This window comes from Nicotiana tabacum, chromosome 22 (genome assembly GCF_000715075.1).
Source record: "Nicotiana tabacum cultivar K326 chromosome 22, ASM71507v2, whole genome shotgun sequence".
NCBI classification, from domain to species: Eukaryota; Viridiplantae; Streptophyta; class Magnoliopsida; order Solanales; family Solanaceae; genus Nicotiana; species Nicotiana tabacum.
Window position 1 is genome coordinate 74,113,418 of NC_134101.1, and position 20,798 is coordinate 74,134,215.

Sequence of the window (20,798 nt, forward strand, 5' to 3'; positions counted from 1 at the left end):
GTTTTCCGTGCAGTTGTGATTTAAAATATGGGCACAAGGTATCGTGAGCATAGGATGGTTGGTTGAGACTCGTGACTTGTGATTATCAAATGAGGTCTTTGCAGGTTTTTTGAGAGCGAGAAGCGCAAAAAAGCGACAGAGGCTCGCCTCGCTTCAAAAGCGAAGCACACGCTTCATTGAAGTGAAGCGCAATTCTTAAAAAACATAATATAAATATTGCAAAGACACAATATAAATAATCAAAAAGTTCAATTTAAAAACTTAAAAGTAGGTACCACTTCAATTTGTATTATTTTTCTCATTAACTTTATCGCGATATCGCCAAGCTGGGTCTTTCTCTTTCGAACTTTGAGACATTTTGAAATCCCTATTATGATATAAGAAAATACATAATCAAATAAACTGAAAATACATATAATATATATAATAATTAATTTTATAAACTGAAATACACATTTAAAAAATCAAATAAACTAAAATATAATAATTAATTTTATAAACCGAAATACATATTAAAAAAATCAAATAAACTAAAATATAACATATATAATTTTCTAAAATGAAATACATATAAAATTAATCAAATAAACTAAAAATATAACATATATATAATAATTAATTTTATAAACTAAAATACATATTAAAATTAATAAATAAGAAGAATAAAAGGGGAGAAAAAAAGAAAACCAATGCCTGCCCCCAGTGACTGCCCTAGTTGTGCAGACGCTGGACGAGAAAAGTAAAAAAGAGAAGAGAAGAAGAAGAAAGAAGAAAGAAGGAATAAGAAAGAAAAAAAGATAAAATACCTTAGCAGATGCTGGACGGGAACAAGAAGAATAAAGAAGGAAGAAGAAAGAAAAAAAGGAGAAGAAGAAAAATTACCTGGAGGAAGTTGAAACCCTAGCAGCAGCAATGGTCGATCAATTTGGGAAGAAGATAGAAATGGTCAATTTGGTCTTAGGGGTCTGTTTTGTATAATAAAAAAAATAGAACCAAACTTTTTTTTAAAAAAAAGGCCCCTCTGAACAGAAGCGAGCGCTTCTGCGCTTCACGATCGCTTCGTCGCTTTGCGCTTCTTCGACTGAAGCGAGCGCTTTATCTGGTCGAGTCACCTCAGGCATGGAAAAGTGAGAAACCATCGCTTCGCGTTGCTTTTCGCTTAAAGTGACGAAGCGATCGCCTTTTAAAACACTGGTATCACAGAGTGATTTTGTTGTGAAACTTGTGTTAGAACGGCTTGATTAATTGGTTGTTCTTTGTGTTCCTTGTTTGGTTTTAATGATACTTCATGGTGTTCTTATTGCTTTACTATTTATATCACTTGTTGATTCTTGTTGCCATTTACTGATTTCTGCTTTCATTATTAGCTTTATACTTCTATACTGCACATGTTATTTTGTCTAGTGAGTGTCTTGACTTGTACCTCGTCACTATCGAGGTTAGTCTTGATACTTACTGGGTACCGACCGTGGTGTACTCATACTATACTTTTACACATTTTTGTTCAGAGCCAGGTATTGGAGATATCGGACTCGGACAGAGTTAGCATATTGGTCGCGAGGATTCAAGGTAGAGTTGCTTGGTCGTCACAGTCCCTTGGAGTTCTTTCCTTTTATTATACTGTCAGCTTGTTATTTGAACAATATTGTATTTCGATCTTTGAGATCTTTCCATGTACTTAGCTAGAGTTCGTGACTCTGTATTACCAAATCTTGGGAGATTATTATAATTATTGTCGCGTAGGCTTATTACGCTTTTGTTTCGGTATTCATATAAGACTCGGTTTCAAATTATCATTATTAAAAATTTGCCTAATCGTTGTTAGTAATCGGCTTACCTAGTCATAGAGATTAGGTGTCATCACGACGCCTGCAGTGGGTTTTTGGGTCGTAACAAATTCCTAAGACACCCCTTTGACCCCTATTATTTACTCACCTCCAGCTCAATTAAATTCTTCTAGGACCTCATCCCCTTTTATTTTTTACCTTTCTTTTTTACTTTAAACTTGCTTAACCTCATAAAATTGGGCCGGGATACATTACCCTTTTTTATCAAACCTCATACTTTTTTTGTCCACCTTCCTAAATTCACTCAGAACTAACCAAATCCTAGAAGGCCCGTTTATCACTTAAATGAAACAGAAAACAAACTAAGGAACTGACTTAGTCTTCTAAAGAATGGACGATGACCTAAACAATAAAATCAAAAGAAACAGGATTAATTATGAAGTTGGAACCATTAAACATGCTCAATAATAATTAATCATGTGGCTAACATCAATTGCATTCAATCAATCATTCATGAAATCTAAATATTCTTAGCATGCAGTGGCTACGACTAATCATGCTTAAAAACTAATGTGAAACAAAATAGAAAATCTGTCACGACCCAAAATTCATTAAAGGTCTTGATGGCACCGGACACCGCTGTCAGGCAAGCCAAAAATAAATACTTAATTTGGTTCTCATTTTAATATTTTTGAAATCATATTTTCTTCAATTAAATAGTAAAAGATGGGATTTACAGAGTAAATAATAATATTTTTAACAATTTCAATACAGGACAACTCATAATCACCCTAAAATCCCGTGTCACAAGTGCATGAGCCTCAACTAGGAATGTAAAATAAAATACAACATCTGTCCGGAATACAAATTAGACAGGAAAAAATATAAATACTCTGAAGGAGACTCTGCTGACTGCGGATCGTAGTATAGAATGCAGCTCACCTAAGTCCCCGCGATAACTATGCCCCTGCGCCCACGAAGCCACTAGACATATATGTACCTGCACAAAAATGTACAGCAAGTGTAGTATGGATATGTAAATCAACGCGTACCTAGTAAGTATCCCATCTAACCTCGAAGAAGTAGTGACGAGGGGTCAACTCCAACACTTACTAGGGGCAAACAATATATACTGATATTATACTTAAGCATGGATTGTATGAAATAACTGTAAACTGAATAACAAGAAGTGAGTGGACAATTCTTTTATTAATAGGAATTTTTTTTCCAAACTTATTCTCGTCATTTAATAATTTATATCTCAAGCCAAAGAAGCAATATAAATTATAATTGGTTCCAAAGATTTATCATGCGCAAATTATGCCGAGGTCGTATGGCCCGATCCAACATAATATTTAAATTGTGCACTGCCGAGGGTCGAACGACGCTAACCATAGATGCATCTATCTGCTACCGAAGCGTTTGGCCCGTTCCACAAAAGAGAAAATATATTAAACAACCAATTCAAGATTTATTAAGCGGCAAATATTCTAAGAATTTCAAATTCTCATTTAACGGTCACGTAAATGAAGTTTAACCTTTTTACAATTCCTTTATCGAGTTTCTAAATATTTTAAACAATTAAATTAACTAGTAGGGTGCAAACATCACAAGTACAACATGATATGGGTCTTAGACTACCCAAACATAAGCATAATAGTAGCTACACACGGACTCTCGTCACCTCATGCGTACATAGCCCCCACAAATAGAAGCACATAATGATTTGATTCACCTATGAGGTTAATTCCCTCTTACAAGGTTAGAAAGGAGACTTACAACGCTCCGAAGTTTCATAGCCGGCTCCCAAGCCTTTAAAACGACTCAATTCGATGCCCAATGCTCCAAAACTAGTCAATAAAGGTGCAAATCCATAAATATATACTCTAATACTCATTATAATTCAATTTACGACAACTTCCAACTCTATTCGAAAAGCCGATAAAAATTACCCTCGGTCCCACGTGTCCGAATTTCAAAAATTTTCGAAGATAAACATTACCCATAAACCCACGAACTCAAATATATAATTCATTCCAAATTTCATATCCAATTTCGTGGTCAAATATCCAAAAATATAAATTTTTAGATTTCTTTCAAAATCCCATAATTTCTATCAATTTTCATGCTTGAATCCATGTATAAATCTTGTATTTAACTCACAATATACGGGAATCACTTACCTCATGAAGGATGATAAAATGGCACTCCAAAAGTGCTCCAAAATCGGCTCCCATAGATGAAATGAAGTGAAATTGAGCCAAACCCTAGTTTTAAAGAAACACACTGCCAAGCCCGACCTTCACACCTGCGATCCAATAGCCGCTCCTGCGGTTCCGCAGGTGCGGTCCAAATTCCACTACTGTGGTCCTCACTGCCCAGCCAAGAACTCGCACCTGCGGAAGTCTTTTCGCTTCTGCGGGCATCGCAGGTGCGACCTGCTCTCGCGCATCTGCACAAATTTTATGCACCAGCGGTAGCTTCCTCGCTCTTGCGCACTTCTCCAGTCCGCTTCTGCGGCTCCCCCAGCTCCAGTCCATTCTCGCTTCTGCGAGCAATTCGCCGCACCCGCGATCTCGCACCTGCGGCCAAAGTCACGCAGGCACGATTACACCAGAAGCATTAAGCTTCAGAAATTCTTAAGTCCAAAAATCGATCTGTTAACCTTCCAAAATCTACCTGAGGCCCTCGGGACCTTAACCAATTATACCAATGCGTCCCAAAACTCATTAAGAACTTAGTCGAGCCTTTGAATAACATCAAACAACGCTAAAACCATGAATCGCATCCCAATTCAAGCTTAATGAATTTTAGAACTTCAAACTTCTGCCTTCAATGCCGAAACCTACCAAATCACGTCCGATTGACCTCAAATTTTGCACACAAGTCATAATTGATATTACAGACCTACTTCAACTTCCGGAATTGGAATCCGACCCCGATATCAAAAAGTCCACTCCTGGTCAAACTTTCCAAAACCCTTCAAATTTCTATTTTTTATTCGTCAAATGACCCCTGAACGACCTACGGACCTCCAAATCCACTTTTGGATGTGCCCCTACGTCCAGAATTACCATACGGAGCTATTTCCATTCTCGAAATCCCAATCGTACTTTGAAAACATTGAAATTCACTTCAACCCAAATTTATGAAATCCTTCCAAAATGCCAACTTTCCACAATAGGCGCCGAAACGCTCCCGGGTCATCCAAAACCCGATCCGGACATACGCCCAAGTCCAAAATCATCATACCAACCTGTTGGAACCTTCAAATCTCGATTCCGAGGTCGTTTGCTCAAAATCAACTCGTAATCAATTCCTCCAACTTAAAACTTTCGAAATGAGAGTTTCCTTTCCAAATCAACTCTGAACTTCCCGAAATTCAATTCCGACCACGCGCGCAAGTCATAATACCTTAAGTGAAACTACTCAAGGCCTCAAACCGCCGAACGATGCGTTAGAGCTCAAAACAGTCAATCGAGTTGTTACATTCTCTCCCACTTAAACATACGTTCGTTCTTGAACGTGCTAAGGACTGCTCTGGAGTTGTCTGAAATCACTATTTAACACCTCGTGCACCTACCCATGCTACCACAACTTAGTTGAGCACATTAGCTCGAGCAAATCTGAAGATCCTCCCCTTTATTTAGGAAAATAAGCCTTAGACCCAAATTCCGACATCCGAAATTATCGACTAGGCCTGCTTCCAACATACGAACACCGTTTCAATCACTACACGATGTACCAATACATGATTGTATACTCTCACTGAATTCACACCATGCACCGCATTATTCACATGCCCATAATAACATCCTGTGATAACAATAGCCGAAATCCCACGAATCTGATGCTAACGACACACCTCATGACACCTATAAGTCTTGTTCCAACTCTTGAAATGCCACGACAGAGAAGATGTATAGAACTCATAGCCACCTGCCGAATTACAATTTATGGAGTCTCTCCTCCCGATAAGAACCATTACCTCATTCTGGAATGAATAACAATATTTACTCTTTAATATGCTTCATATAAATCTGATTGCATTGATCCTAGGTCCAAAAATCTTGTCTCACCCAGTACAAGCTGCTCAAACAATAAGCCACCTCAAACACTGCCAAAAGTCTCATGTGATGCCACAATGTGCCAACAAGCTACAAACTCGAATGTGATACATAAGGAAACGAACTCTGGAAAGATCTACTCAACCCACGTAACTAATTTAAACAACCGAAAAGATATTATGAACCTTCCTCAGGAACTGAGAAGCAAAACACACAATAATAGATATGGGAAATTGTACTTAATATCATATTGTTGCAGCGTGCAACCCGATCCACACATGATACCGTTGCGGCGTGCAACCCGATCCAACCATGATACCCGTGGTGGCGTGCCACCCGATCCAAACAATATATCTGTAGAGGCGTGCTACACGATCCAACCATATACCCATGGCAACGTGCCACCCGATCCACACATAATAATCTAAAGAAAACACACATCGAGCCGCAACGCTTATACTCACGAAATGCCCGAATATCAACCATAAGCACGCTAAGTGCATAATACAAATCCTGGGGAGACGGGTAGCATCATATGCTATAAAACTCAAGCACAACTAAGGTGCGATATATGATCTACATCTCGAGAGCCATCCTGTTCACATAACACCACCGCTATGCGGGACCTCAGCACATTGTACAAATAATCAAGCTGTCTCATAACCCACACGGCACAATAGAGTATTACATGAAGTAGATGATGATGAAAATAACATCCAACGCCCGAATACTCCTCCATAACGAATGCTATGCTGAATGAACACACCTAGGTTGGTGTAAAGTACACATCCACATTTGGACCCATCAACGAACCCCAAATCGATTCTGATCATACCATGCTTGGGCAAATACCCTCTCAAGGACCCACGATGACCTATTCACGACACATAAGAACATCCATCAAATCCAAAACAAACTCACATGGTCCACAACCCAAAGAATAGAATGCCTCTCAGGCATAAACTCTCGCACTTGTGATATTACCATGACCTACATATTCGGTCTCAATCTTTAACAATCAATTGACTGACATGCCACACTTATACAAATATCCCCGTGGGGCATGCTCCTACGGCCATTCCGCTCAGGTAGCAAGGTCCACACATCCATACCACCAGCCGTTCTAATTCTGTAGAGTGAGTTAAAAATCTGCAAGTCAATACACAAAGCCTCTTCCACAAGATACCGATCTTAGGTGACGCTAAAGACAATACCAGCTTACTCTAAACATCTGAATTCCTCCCCGGTCATCCGAACTCTTGACATTCTTGTCGACATCAACTGCAACCTTGATTCTCAACTTTCAATTCCCATGCCGCCCACTACAGCTAACATACCAATACGTGAGAGTACAAGAATTCCATCATAACTTCTGATCCACTAATAGAATAAATACTCCATCACATAACAACCTTTTACTTAACTCATTTCAGGAGAACCATTGCAACACGCGATTGAATTTCCATAACCGCAGAAAATACAATCCTCAAGTAGTGGTCTAAACCACCATAACTCTCCCAGGTCCCATCTACACATAACATGCCATAATACTTGAATGCCTTCAAATAAAATTGATTACGGCGGTCGTAAAGCCTCGCACGTACCGCCACAAATCACATGTATAACTTAACGCGCTGAAGGAACTGATCATTGCCACCATCGTGCCAATTCAACCATTACTAACCGATTCGACTTCTTCTAATTTATTCTGGACTTGCCTTAGAAATAATAATAATAATAAATCCATTCAAAACATCATGAACCCAAATCCGCACTTACCCTGAGTGACCTTATTTCACGAGACCACGCTGTCTCAAAACCCACGAACCATCTCATACCCTCCTTGTGCGCATATTCACATTTTCAACTTGTATACACATTCTGATAATTCCTCTATGAATCCGAAGTTACTTTCCCCCATTCCTCCAATGCTATATCGTAGACCGAAGATAACGTAGAACATTCCCGGCCACTTTTCATAATCCACTGCAAAAGCTCAATACTTAACCATACTACTGGCTCGAAATCCTTAGGCACCGCACTTTGAATCTTTGAACCCACTAGAACTATTGTTGAGAGTCACTCACTCTGACTTGTTCCCAATTATAATCAAACTCCAAGGCCCTGCTTAGCACATGAACACCTTCTCAAAGAAGCACTCGGCTGACTCACTTTCCTTGTACATCACATCTACACGAAGCATAAATTCCGAGTCTTCCCAAAGCCTGAACATGAATCGATAAGGCCAATTGTAGCCCACATTCCTCAAATCCTTGGCTCAAATCACCATTGATGTTCTCTTTCCTTAGTCTTAACAACCCACCAATATGTCGATAACCAGAAATCTCACAAGTAGACAACCATGCAATCCAATCGCAGGCGTTGGGGCTTTCCAACCGCCTTGGATTCCAAATTGGGGCGGAGAATTGGGGTAGCTTCAAAGGTGATAAAATCCGATCTTTACATCTTATTTTGTTTAAATAGGGTATATTGGCGATACAACATAATTTTGGAATAAAAAAGCACCGTTTGAAACTCTAAGGGACTCGAGTGTGGATTGAGCGTTGGGCTGGATAGGTATAGGGTTTCAAAACTGGGCCATCAGAATAGCTAGACCCAGTTTACGAGAGAAGAAGTAGCCCATTTCCTTTTCCTATCCTTTGCACAATTAAACCCCTTTTAATTCTAAATACAATTAAATTGTCCTTTTTACACAATTGTCCTAATCACCTAATTATCTAATGATCAACCATTAAAATCAAAATTAACATACTATGCTAATTAATTATGCAACTAACAAATCCTAAAAAATCCAAAAATGAATGATGATTAACATTTGTTTTGTGTTTTTAATGCAATTAAAATGCAGTTAGTACTAAAAATACAAAAAGAATCCTAAAGTGCAATAAATAAATAGAAAATAATATTTTTGATGATTTAAAGTATTCCTAATTATGCGGAAAAAAAAAACAAATAAATGCAATAACATATACACAAACAATTAAAGAGAAATTCTTAAAATTCTATAAAAATAAAAAAAATGATTAAAAGACCATTTTGAAGTATTTTAGGAGTAGTTTGCATGAGGCAAAAAATACGTGCTTACAAGCATAAGTACGTGTGAGTCCAAAGGTCATTTTTAAACATATTAAAAAATAAAGACAATATTTAAAGACCATTCGTGTTAATTACCCTTTAAAAAAAGAATTAGCTTAAATATGTGTCTATTCAAGCGATTAAACTTAAAATAGCCAGCAAATGTATAATATATCTATAATTCATGTGTAATATATTTATGATCGTGTATAATTATTGTATAATCTATATATACTGGCTAAAAAAGTAAACACTGAATTCGACAGGCTATTTGTGTAAAGATCCCTAGAAAAAGGTTCTATCTAAATTAGTAAGGAAAATGACGCGACACATCAAATATTTACATTGTATTTACCATTCATAGCTATACTTTCAGCAAATTTACCATTCGTAGCTATATTTTGAATTTTATAGCAAATTTATAAAATAAGAGATTAATTATTTTGAACTGAAACAAGAAAGCAACACGCTCTCGTAGCTCAGTTGGTTAGAGCGCTTGTTTAGTTAGCGGAGGTCTTGAGTTTAACTCTCTCAACAAGGACATTTTATTTTTCTGTTTTATGTATTTTACCTTAGTTGTATTCGTTGCGTGAACAAACATATTATATTCGTTGCACGAATAAATACAATTGCGCGAATGAATACAGTTGATACGTGTTGTATTCGTTGCGCGAACGAATACAATTGACACACGCTGTATTAGTTGTGCATTTGAATACAAGTGATACAAGTTACTAACAACTGAATAGTAGTTACGAATGGTAATTTATGAAAGTTTCCATATGAAACACCTAACGCACTTTCTTAAAAAGCCCAATAGATTGAAGTTGGTATCTTAAAGAAGGATCCCGAGCAACTAAAAGATCAGATTCAGAAACTAGAAGTGATGAGTAAGTTGCTGCACATTTTGAAATTTGTTGTATGCTACTTGTATATCTAGCTGGGTGGGACAGGTGTGGGACATGGCTGTTTTTTTTTTTTTTTTTTTTTATAAATATTTGTGTGGTGATGTTAAGATTGTGGAGCTGGTGTAGGGCAGTGGAAAAAGAGTACCTTGGTTCTCATATACAGGACAACAGACATAAGAGTATTTAAAGTTGTGCGAACTACCGTTGTTAAACTTACGAGACATTTAGAGAAACTTTGAGCAAGACTGATAGAACATAAATATCTTGCACCTGCTTGGTGCTTTGTTCTAGAAAAAAAAAACTTATTCTCCAAAAAAATGATGAAGTATAAACTTAGGGAAATTGCAAGAGTGACAAAGAACTAGTTTGGATTTGTTGAAAACCTAATTAAGTTAATAAAAATACCCATAAAAAATAAGTAAATAAAAGTGTGCTATTTTTAACTATTTTTAAATGAGATAGTCATACACTTCAACATGATATCAAAGCAAGGTCTTCTGTTCGACTCTCACACGTCATTCATTATCAAAAAGAATTTTTATGTGTTTGGTTCATAAAAAAGAATCACACTTGCATGTGAAAGAATAAATAAAAGTGTGCTCTCTCTAACAACTTAAGCTTTTAGGTGAAATAGTCACACTTCTATAGGATATATGCCCTGATATATTACATAAGAGATAATATTTATACTAACACTATTGATAGAAAATTTTAAGAGAGGTAGAAGGACCTTCACGTGATATTCATTGGCTTAGGAAAAAGTTGTCGTGTGTGATAATGTACAGACAAGATGTCCCCGATAAACATGCGTTTATACTTTATATTAAGGATCTGCCTTGAGACCTGTATTTGTTACCCTAGTTATGGATAGACTAACCAATATAAGATGATATTGTGTCAATTGACTAAAATAAAGAGAGAGTCAACCAAAAGTTAGAACTATGAAAAAGCACTATATAGAGTTAAGATTCTAGGATAGGTAGAAGTAATTCAATATATCATTTTAACACCACAAACATATTGATAAGACACATGAGGCGCTAAGCAAAAGCATGAAGTAAAGCACATGCTTCTACAAACTTCAAAGTGAAGTGCACTATTAATTGAAAATATATATACACATAAAATTGCAATTAAAATTAATATTTTAGCATCCAATATACAATAGTGACAATATTAATGCAATAACTCAATTGAAGCATTACCAAAATATAATTTTAACAAGGTCAACTAAAATGAGAGAAGGTCAGTTGAGATGGTTTGGCCATATCGTAGATCATCATATGCAATTATATGCACTTGTTCTAGGTGCGACAATTTGATTACTGAAGGTGATAAGATGAGACGAGGTAGATTTAAAATTTAATGAGAAGAAATTATATTAAAAAAATGTATAAGCTCTGGAAATCAATGCGAACCTAAAGGATTCATATAGACAATACCAACTACAACTAGTTGGGATTAAGGCTTAGTTCTGTTGTGGTACTTACATTAGGTCCGGTGCTTGTTAGGTGACCTTTATTCTAACTAGAGATTTTGTACAGGGTAGTGTGTGATTTTGAAAATATCTATTTTTAGAGAATTCTTATTGCTTGCGAGTCATTTTTTTTAGTAATCGCATGAAATGACTTGAATAGAGTGGGATGGGTATAGAGGATTTTTATTGCCAAATCCAATGTCCTAGGCTGGCTATCATGCTCATGGAATAAAATGGCATAAGAATTAGTTGTAGGGCTGGCTATCAAAATGTTCTCATGCTCAGGGAATAAAATGACATTAGAATTAGTTGTAGGGCTGGCTACGAGGAAAAAAAGATAAGTTGTTGGAGCTTGGATTGTCCAGAATTCCGTTTAAAATTTTGTGTGTCTTATTCTTATTTTATAATATGAAGATGTTTTGACATGCACAGAGGCTGAGGGTGCTCTAGACAAAGCAAGGAAACATAAAAAGAGACAATTTGAGGATACACTTAATCTTGTTCTAAAGAAAAGAAAGGTAAGGTTTCCTATGCAAAATATTCAGATACCTCTGTGCAGATTGAGTTATTTGAGATCTAATATAACCCAAAAAGAATAAACTAGAGTTTATTTCTTAGTTTTTCACAACTTGAGTTACTTAAATCTGTATTTTTTTCTTTCATGAGAAGCTAATCATTATGATCTAAATTTAATATGTGCAACTCATTGCTGCATGGCAAGGTTCTAGAGTTATGACAGGAAATGTAAATGTTGGAATACTACTACCCGGGCGAATTTTCTGGTCGATTTGAAGAGAGAATAAGCTATCTTTAAATGAAAAAGAGGTTGTTCACTAGCTAGGATGCATTAGATGACATTCTTCTACAAGTCTCAAAATTCGCAGGCCAAAGATGTCTGACGGTCTGCTGATGTATCCTCCACCGCCACCGTTTGACAGTGTGTGTTTTTTCCTTATCCTCTCTATATACATGTACAAGTTTATGAAAAAAATTCAGCTTAACTATTCTTAAAACCAAAAAAAGAAATATATATGATACCACCTCTGATCCAGTTTACGGACCCCATTTCCTTTTTAGTTTGATTTATCAATAATGACCCCCTTTTAGCCTTAATGACAAGCTTTTATAGCCACACAAACGTTATGACATGTTTGAAACTATAAGTTTTAAAAGTCTTATAGCCACACAAATGTTATGACATGTTTAACACCACAAGTTTCAAAAGTTTTCTCTTCTTTCTCATATTTCAGTCAAATAAGTTCACCTAAATTGAAACAAAGGGAGTAATAATTAAGATTTGGAGTAGGTATAGATATTGAGAGTGCCAATTAGCTCGTAAAGATATACAGATTTTTGGTGATATCAGTACTACTCGTCTTTCGTACTAGCTATTTGATAAAGTGAAATCACATGGAGTCGACAAATACTCTGGATTCTTCTGGAAACTCCTAATTTTGTTCCTCCACCTGATTGACAACATAGGTTGAAAGGTATTTTTTTTAGATTAATTCTTGTTTGATGTGTTGAAGTGTGTGACAATCTCTATTCTTGATTTACCCAATGTTGGACCTTATGTCATGTTGTCCACACTCCAGATGTCTAGGCCATTTGGGGGTGTTTAGAGTCTTACATCGAGAGAATGAGTTGTTTCTCCTTATATGGTTTTAGACAATCCTTACCTCATGAGCTAACTTTTGGAGTTTGAGTTAGGCTCAAGGTCCATTTCTTAACACGATATCAGAGCAGGTAGAGGTACTAAGTTCAAATTACATCGCCACCCATTATCAGAAAAAGAATTTCCAGATGCTTGGTCATGAAAAAGAATATGGCATGCACGTGAGGAGACATATTGAAAATATAATTAAATAGTAAATAAAAGTATGTTCTCTCTAACAATTTAAGATTTTAGATAAGATGATCACACGTTTCAGCACCCTATGAGGTGAAAACAAGCCAGACTCCTCTAATTGAATGTCTTGATTTAACCAATGAACGAAGAGTTGAAGTTGCATCATCTTAATTGTTTACAGGAGGAATCTGTCATTCACTGTGCTCTCTGAACTCTTCACTTTCTAGATAAAGTATCAAGAAGTGTAAGCAAGTCTTTTTTATTTCTATTCTCCCATTATATCTGAATGTTATGGTATACTGACCAATAAAATTTACCATTTCAAGAATTTAGATGTATTCTCTGTCATTTTAAAATGAAAGGACATCTGATTTCTGATGGAAAGGTTAAGGGGTTGTTTGGTTCAAGGGATTAGGTGGGTTACTACTTACTGGTATAAATTTTGGAATTTTATTTATCTCGCATTTGGTTGGAGGTATTAGTTAAAATCGGTATTTTTTAATACCAAAATCTTGGTATAGCTTATCCCATATAGAATGTGGGATATGTTATCCAGGTTTTAATCCTGGTTTTAGTCCCAGAATTATAATCCTGGGATATCCTGATTTTAAACCAAACAACCCCTAATTATTTTCACTAGGCTTGAATCTTTGAAGAATTAGTTTTAGAAGATACATCATGGTAGGCATGCTCCAAGTTTGGTGATGATATCTCTCATAGTTTAGCTGGTAGAGTTCAGTGGTTTTAGTTGGACTGTACAGGAAATAAATATACATTCAAGTTAATTAACAAAAGAATATACTTTCAAGTTAAATTTGTTTTGCTCGGTATTGGGATGTTTATGTTCTTTACCCTTTGATTTTATATCTTGATTTTGATGTCTTGTTGCTCACTGGTATTGCGTTTTTAGGAATATGAAGAGAGATTGAAAGAAAAGGGTGAAAAGCCAGTAATGTTTAGGTAAGAGAAGGCCTCTCTTGTATTATTGATGTTGTGAGAATTCCCCTTTCTCCTTAATACTTTATTACATCTGTTGTTCCTACTTTCTCTGCAGTCACCTGCCCCTCCCCCCCCCCCCCAAAGGCGGACCACTGCGGAAGAGGAAGAAAGGGTCAATCACCCTATACTTGAAGTAAGGTCTTGCTTCACTCTTATGTTTTATGGAAGTTGCTTTTGCCGATCCATGAATAACATGGCATATGTGGATGCAAGACTCGGTTTATTATCACCCTACACCGAATCCTACTGGAGCTCCTCCTCCTGGAAAACCTCCCATGTTTAAGTCAACAATAGGTGTCTATAGTTCATTTCTCATGTTAAATTCATATTGCTACTCTCTCTCCAGCTCTGATCCCTCATGTTTCAAACTACAGGACCTAGAATACCATTATCAGCTGCTTCATCTAGTAGTGCTGCATCATCTTCAAAGTTAGATGTGGAAGATGGCGCTTTACCAGCTCTTTCACCACCACCTCCGCCACCTCCATTGCCCCCAACTGGTGATGCAGATTCTGTGTATGGGATGCCTGCATCTTTACCTTTACCTCCTCCACCTCTTATGCCGCCAAAGCCTGTAGTGACAGACATGGGTGCTTCATTGCCACATTCATTTCCCCCACCACCTCCTGGTCCCCCACCAAAGGAACAAATCTCTACTCATCCTCCACTTCCTCTACCTCCTCCTCGACCCCTTCATCAATCTGCTCGACCTCCTCCTTATCCTTGCACAGGTAGAAATGAGAGGGATAAAAATCATTCTGAACTGGATGAGATGGCCTCAAGAGAACAAAATCAAGTACACGTTTAGTGTGTGTGTATATATATATATATATATATATATATATATATATATATATATATATATATATATATCCCGCCTGGAACATTAAAAGTGAACTTGTTTGTGGTTGCTACTCCCTGGCCCTAAAGTTGTTCACGATCTCTTTAACTTCTCAGGCATCAACTGTGCTTCCTCCTCCGCCACCTCCAGAATGCCATTGAAGTCAGATTGCATGCCTGCTGAATCTAATGCTAAAGCTTCAGAAACGAAAAGTCATCTTTAATTGCCGCCGCCACCTCCACCACCTCCACGGCAACAACCTCCAGTCTTTGGACCTGCCATGGTCCCAACTTTGCAGCCTGACATATTACCTCCTGGAATATCTCGATTCCCTCCACCCCCGCCTCTAACTGATATACGGCCACCACCTGGAATTGCGATCCACCTTGCTCCACCTGGAATGATGGTCCCTCTAATGCCAAGACCACCTTTTGGACCTCCTGCGGGACCTCCACCAATGATGAGACCACCTCTTCCGCCTGGTCTTCCTCCTTTTCAAGAAGATGGTGCTAGACTACTTGCTCCTCAAAAGCCATCATATGTCAAATCAGCTGCTTCAATAGTTGTTAAGAGGCCTCTAGCTCAGCATAAACCAGAACTTACAACAATGGTGAGTAATCTTCCATTTCACCCTTTCTTATACCTTTGTTATCCTGCATTTATTCGCATCAACTTTCGAGTGTATTTGAAGGAAAGGCTGAAAATTTATATAAACTGAAGTAGAGGTGTTTGTGTCAATTAGTTATGTGGTGTAACCCCACGGATGTATGTGAACTTAGATAATATTTCCCAGACTTTTTAGCAACTCTTTAGGAATAGATAGGATATATCTATAAACAACTTTTTTACCTTCACAGCGCTATCTTGTTACTGGTTTTTGGTTGATTAATAAAACCTTTTGCCTAGTTATCATTGAGAAAAAAATATTATTAGGTCAAATTGTCAACAAACAAAATCGTAGCCCTTTATTGTCGGTGATGAAACCCTATAGCCTGTTAAAAGTTTGCTTTAAGGAATGCACGTGACATGTTAGATTTATGTTTTATTTCATTTCCAGATTTTTTAGATAAGTCATTCATAGTCAAATTGGTATTCCTATTTTATGGGAAACTGTTAGTCGTTTTCAGATTTTCAGCATAGCAAATAGGACTGCTTCAGTTTCGCATATTTACCTACTTTCAGTTTGTATATCGACTATTTAACCAGAAGAAGATATTCAATAAAAGTAAGCTATTTTCACTGGTAAAGCAACTCTTCTGCATTTATATTCTCTCAATCCTTTTTTAGTTTCTCTTGCTCTGTTATTTTCCTTGTTTCTTCTTTTACAAAACCTACAATTGATATCGGGGTTTCTCTTCTTAAGGGATCTGTGAGTAATGGAGACTGAAACCAGTTTTTTTCAAATAGCTCCTCCTGTCTTCGATGGTGAGAATTACCAACTTTGGGCGGTGAGAATGGAGACCTACCTTGAGGCTTTGGATCTTTGGGAGGTTGTGGAAGAGGATTATGAAATTCCCCCACTACCAAATAATACCACCATGGCCCAAATCAAGAGTCACAGGGAAAAGAAAACGAGAAAATCCAAGGCTAAAGCAACTCTATTTGATATTGTTTTGACAACAATTTTTACAAGAATTATGTCTCTCAAATCAGCAAAAGAGGTCTGGGATTATCTCAAAGAAGAATATGCAAGAGATGAAAGGATACAAGACATGCAAGTGCTCAATTTAATAAGAGAATTTGAGTTGCAAAGGATGAAAGAGTCTGAAACAATCAAAGAGTATTCAGATAGATTGCTTGGCATCGTCAATAAGGTGAGGTTGCTTGGAACCAAATTTCTTGATTCAAGAATTGTTGAAAAAATTCTTGTAACGGTGCCCGAAATATATGAAGCATCTATAACCACCTTGGAGAACACTAAAGATATGTCCAAGATTACCTTGGCGGAATTGTTAAATGCTCTACAGGCACAAGAACAACGAAGGCTTATGAGGCAAGATCGTCACGTAGAGGGAGCTTTGCCCGCCAAACATGAAGATGGTGGAAGATACAAAAAGAAGAAGAATAAGAAGTACCGGCCAGCAGATGGAGAAGGTGCAACTCGCAAAAACAAAAGCAAAACATGTAGCTCAAAAGGAAACTACCCTCCTTGTAAGCACTGTGGCAAGACCGGACAAGCAACATATAAGTGTTGGAAAAGGTCGGATGCTAAGTGAAGTAAGTGCAACCAATTTGGGCATGAAGCAATCATTTGCAGGAACAAAATTCAACAGCAGGATGCGGATGCTCGGGTTGTTAATGAACAGGAGGAGGATCAACTCTTTGTCGCATCATGTTTTACAAATAATATTTCAAGCGAGTCTTGGTTGATCGATAGCGGATGCATAAATCACATGACTTGTGATAACGAACTCTTCAAGGAATTAAAGCCTACTCGAGCTAAAAAGGTTAGAATAGGCAATGTCAGTCATATTCCAGCAAAAGGAATAGGCACCATTGCAATTGAGACACAATCAGGTACTAAAACAATATATGATGTTCTTAATGTACCTGATTTAGATCAAAACTTATTAAGCCTTGGTCAACCGTTATAAAAAGGTTTCAAATTGTATTTTGAATATAACTGTTGCTTAATCAAGGATCCCTCGGGGAAAGACTTGTTTAAAGTCAAAATGAGAGGCAGAAATTTCTCATTAGATCTATTTGAAGAGCGAATGGTGTATTCAGCAAAAGAAGATGTTGCTGAGTTATGGCATAAGAGACTCGGTCACTATCACTATCATGAGATTGTCAAAATGCAAAAATTGAAGATGGTAAACTTATCTGACTTGGAAGTGAATTCTACAGAATGCGGAGCTTGCCAATTTGGTAAACAGCACATAAAGCCATTTCCCAAATCAACCTTGAGAGCCTCACAAAAGCTACAACTAGTGCACACTGATATAGCGGACCTCAAATAACTCCATCATTACAAGGTAGCCTTTATTACGTTCTTTTCATTGATGATTTTTCAAGAATGTGCTGGATTGTTTTCTTGAAATTCAAGTTAGAAGTTGTTGGCGTATTCTGGAAGTTCAAATATTTGGTGGAAAGTCAAAGCTGCTGCAAGATACAAGCTTTAAGGTTTGATAATGGAAAGGAATATACCTCAGCATAATTTAATTCATTCTGCGAGGAAGCTGGCATTGTGCATCAGCTTACAACACCATATACTCCAGAACAAAATGGAGTTAGTGAAAGAAGAAATAGGTCAATAATGGAGATGGCCAAATGTATGTTGCATGAGAAAGAGTTGCCTAAAACTTTTTGGGTTGAGGCAACGAATACTGCAGTTTTTCTGCAAAATCGGCTTCCAATGAAGGCTTTGGAAGATAAAACCCCATTTGAAACTTGGTACGGGTTTAAACCTTCACTGAGTTTTCTTAAAGTGTTGGTTGTGTGTGCTTTGCTCATGTTCTTCAGGTTAAGCGTGATAAATTGGACAAGAAGGCAATTTCAGGCATCCTTGTGGGCTACAGTTTAGTTTCTAAAGCCTACAACATTTATCATCCTCAAATACAAGAGTTGTTCATTTCAATGAGAATGAGTAGTGGGGTTGGAAAAATTCTAAAAGATCAGGAAAATTCTCACAAGAAGCAAACAATAGCACTTCTTGTAACGATCCGGCAGGTTGTTTTGAGAGTATTAGCCCCTATCCATTGCTCCCTCTATTTTATTTTTGGGTTTTGTGACTTGCCGGGGTGCTTGGTGTCGGATTCGGGAGAGTTTCAGAGTAGAATGGGACACGTAGTCCCTAAATTGGGAGTTTAAGTTCTAGTAGTTTGCATTATGTGAAGACGACTCCGGAATAGAGTTTCGATGATTCCAATAGCTCCGTAGGGTGATTTTGGTCTTAAGAGCGTGTTTGGATATTGAATTGGAGGTACGTAGGTCATTTTAGCATTAATTGGCGAAAGTTAGAAAATTGGATGATTTTTGGGAAGTTTGACCGGGAGTGGACTTTTTGATATCGGGGTTAGATTTCAATTCCGAAAGTTGGAATAGGTCCGTAATATCAATTATGACTTGTATGCAAAATTTGAGGTCAATCGGACTTGATTTGATAGGTTTCGGCGTCCGATGTAGAAGTTTGAACTTTTAAAGTTCATTAGGCTTGAATCAATGTGCAATTCGTATTTTAGCATTGTTTGATGTGATTTAAAGGCTCGACTAAGTTCGTATGATGTTTTAAGACTAGTTGGTATAATTGGTCGAGGTCCATGGGGCCTCGGGTGTGATTCGGATTGAATCCGGAACAAATTTGGACTTGTGAGAATGGCTGAAGGTACCAGTTCTGGTACAATCGCACTTGCGCAAGGTTGACCGTAGGTGCGAGCTCGCAGAAGCAAGCAGGCGATCGCAGATGAGGGATGGTGAGGATGGCTAGTGATCACAGGTGCGACGCGAAGGCTGCAGAAGCGAAGTCGCTTCTGCGGAAGATTGATCGCAGAAGCGGACGAGTGCTTAGGGGTCCTGTCTGTAGAAGCGGACGTGCTTGCACAGATGCGCACCCGCAGAAGCGGGCTTTGGACCATAGAAGTGGTTGGCCAGCGGCAGTGACCTTCCGCAGAAGTGGACGAGGGACCGCAGAGGCGGATGATTGCACGTAGGTGCGGAGTCTGGGAGTTTAAGTGAACTCCGCAGATGCAGAGAATTCACCGCAGAAGCGGATTTGTTACCGCAAAGCCGAAAAGCCTAGGCAGATTATATTCCAAAATCGAGGGTTTGAGTTCATAACACAAATTGATTTTGGGAGCTCTGATTGAGTCAAAATTTCGAGGTTTTTCAGAGGAAACATTTGGGTAAGGATTCTTGACTTGTTTTTTATTGGTTCCCACTAAGATATCATTTATTCTTCCTTTAATTAAGGATTTAGGTAAATTGTGAAAAAGGTAGGAAAATCCTTAGGCCGAATTTTGAGGTTTTGATCGGGAATTTTGTATCGGATTTGAGTAATTTTAGTATGGGTGAACTCGATATTAAATTGGTGTTCGTATTTTATGACTTTTACCCGATTCTGAGATGTGGGCCCGGGTCGATCTTTTAGGGTGATTTTTCGATTCTTTGCTAAAGTAGTAGATTTATTATTTGAATTAGTTTCTTGTTGTTGTATTTATAATATGTAAATGCTTTTGGCTAGATTTGGGCTGTTTGGAGTCGGAAAGTCGAGGGAAGGGCATCCTTATCAACTGATTGAGCGAGATTTGAGGTAAGTGACTTGTCTAACTTTATGTGGGGAAAACTCCCCTTAGGTTTTGGTACTGTTACGATATCTGAAATACGTGAAGCCCGCATACACCAGGTGACGAGTGCGTACTCGGGTTGAATGTTGAAAAATTTGGTTCTTGCTGAGTAGTTTTCTTTTAAATCCTTAACTAGGTTGTTCTCATTTGTGTAGTCATCATGTTTAGCCTAATGTCACATGTCTACATGCCTTAACTCTTATTTGCAATTTGTGCAACATGCTTAGCTGAATTACTTGCTTCCGTGATCTTGTATTCAATCTTTAACTGTATGATTCCTTGCTGTAAATTCGTTGTTCCATAGGTTATGAGTTGTGTATTTACTTTTGGGACTACGAGGCGGTTCCTCGGAGCTCCCCCTATGGTGTATTTACTTTTGAAACTACGAGGCGGTAGCTCGGGAGCTCCCCATGTCGTGTATTTACTGTTGGGACTACGAGGCGATACCCCGGGAGATTCCCTGTTGCATATTTACTTTTGGGACTACGAGGC

General features: G+C 37.7%; 1 protein-coding gene and 1 pseudogene across 1 annotated transcript; both read left to right on the plus strand.

Moving 5' to 3' along the window:
* The first annotated feature begins 27 nt into the window (after window positions 1–27).
* Window positions 28–15,742, plus strand: LOC142175929 (protein EARLY FLOWERING 5-like; annotated as a pseudogene).
* A 658-nt stretch (window positions 15,743–16,400) lies between these two features.
* Window positions 16,401–17,240, plus strand: LOC107825324 (uncharacterized). The gene has a single exon (XM_016652173.2). The coding sequence runs from the start codon at window positions 16,401–16,403 to the stop codon at window positions 17,238–17,240; it is 840 nt and encodes a 279-aa protein (XP_016507659.2).
* The last annotated feature ends 3,558 nt before the right edge of the window (window positions 17,241–20,798 follow it).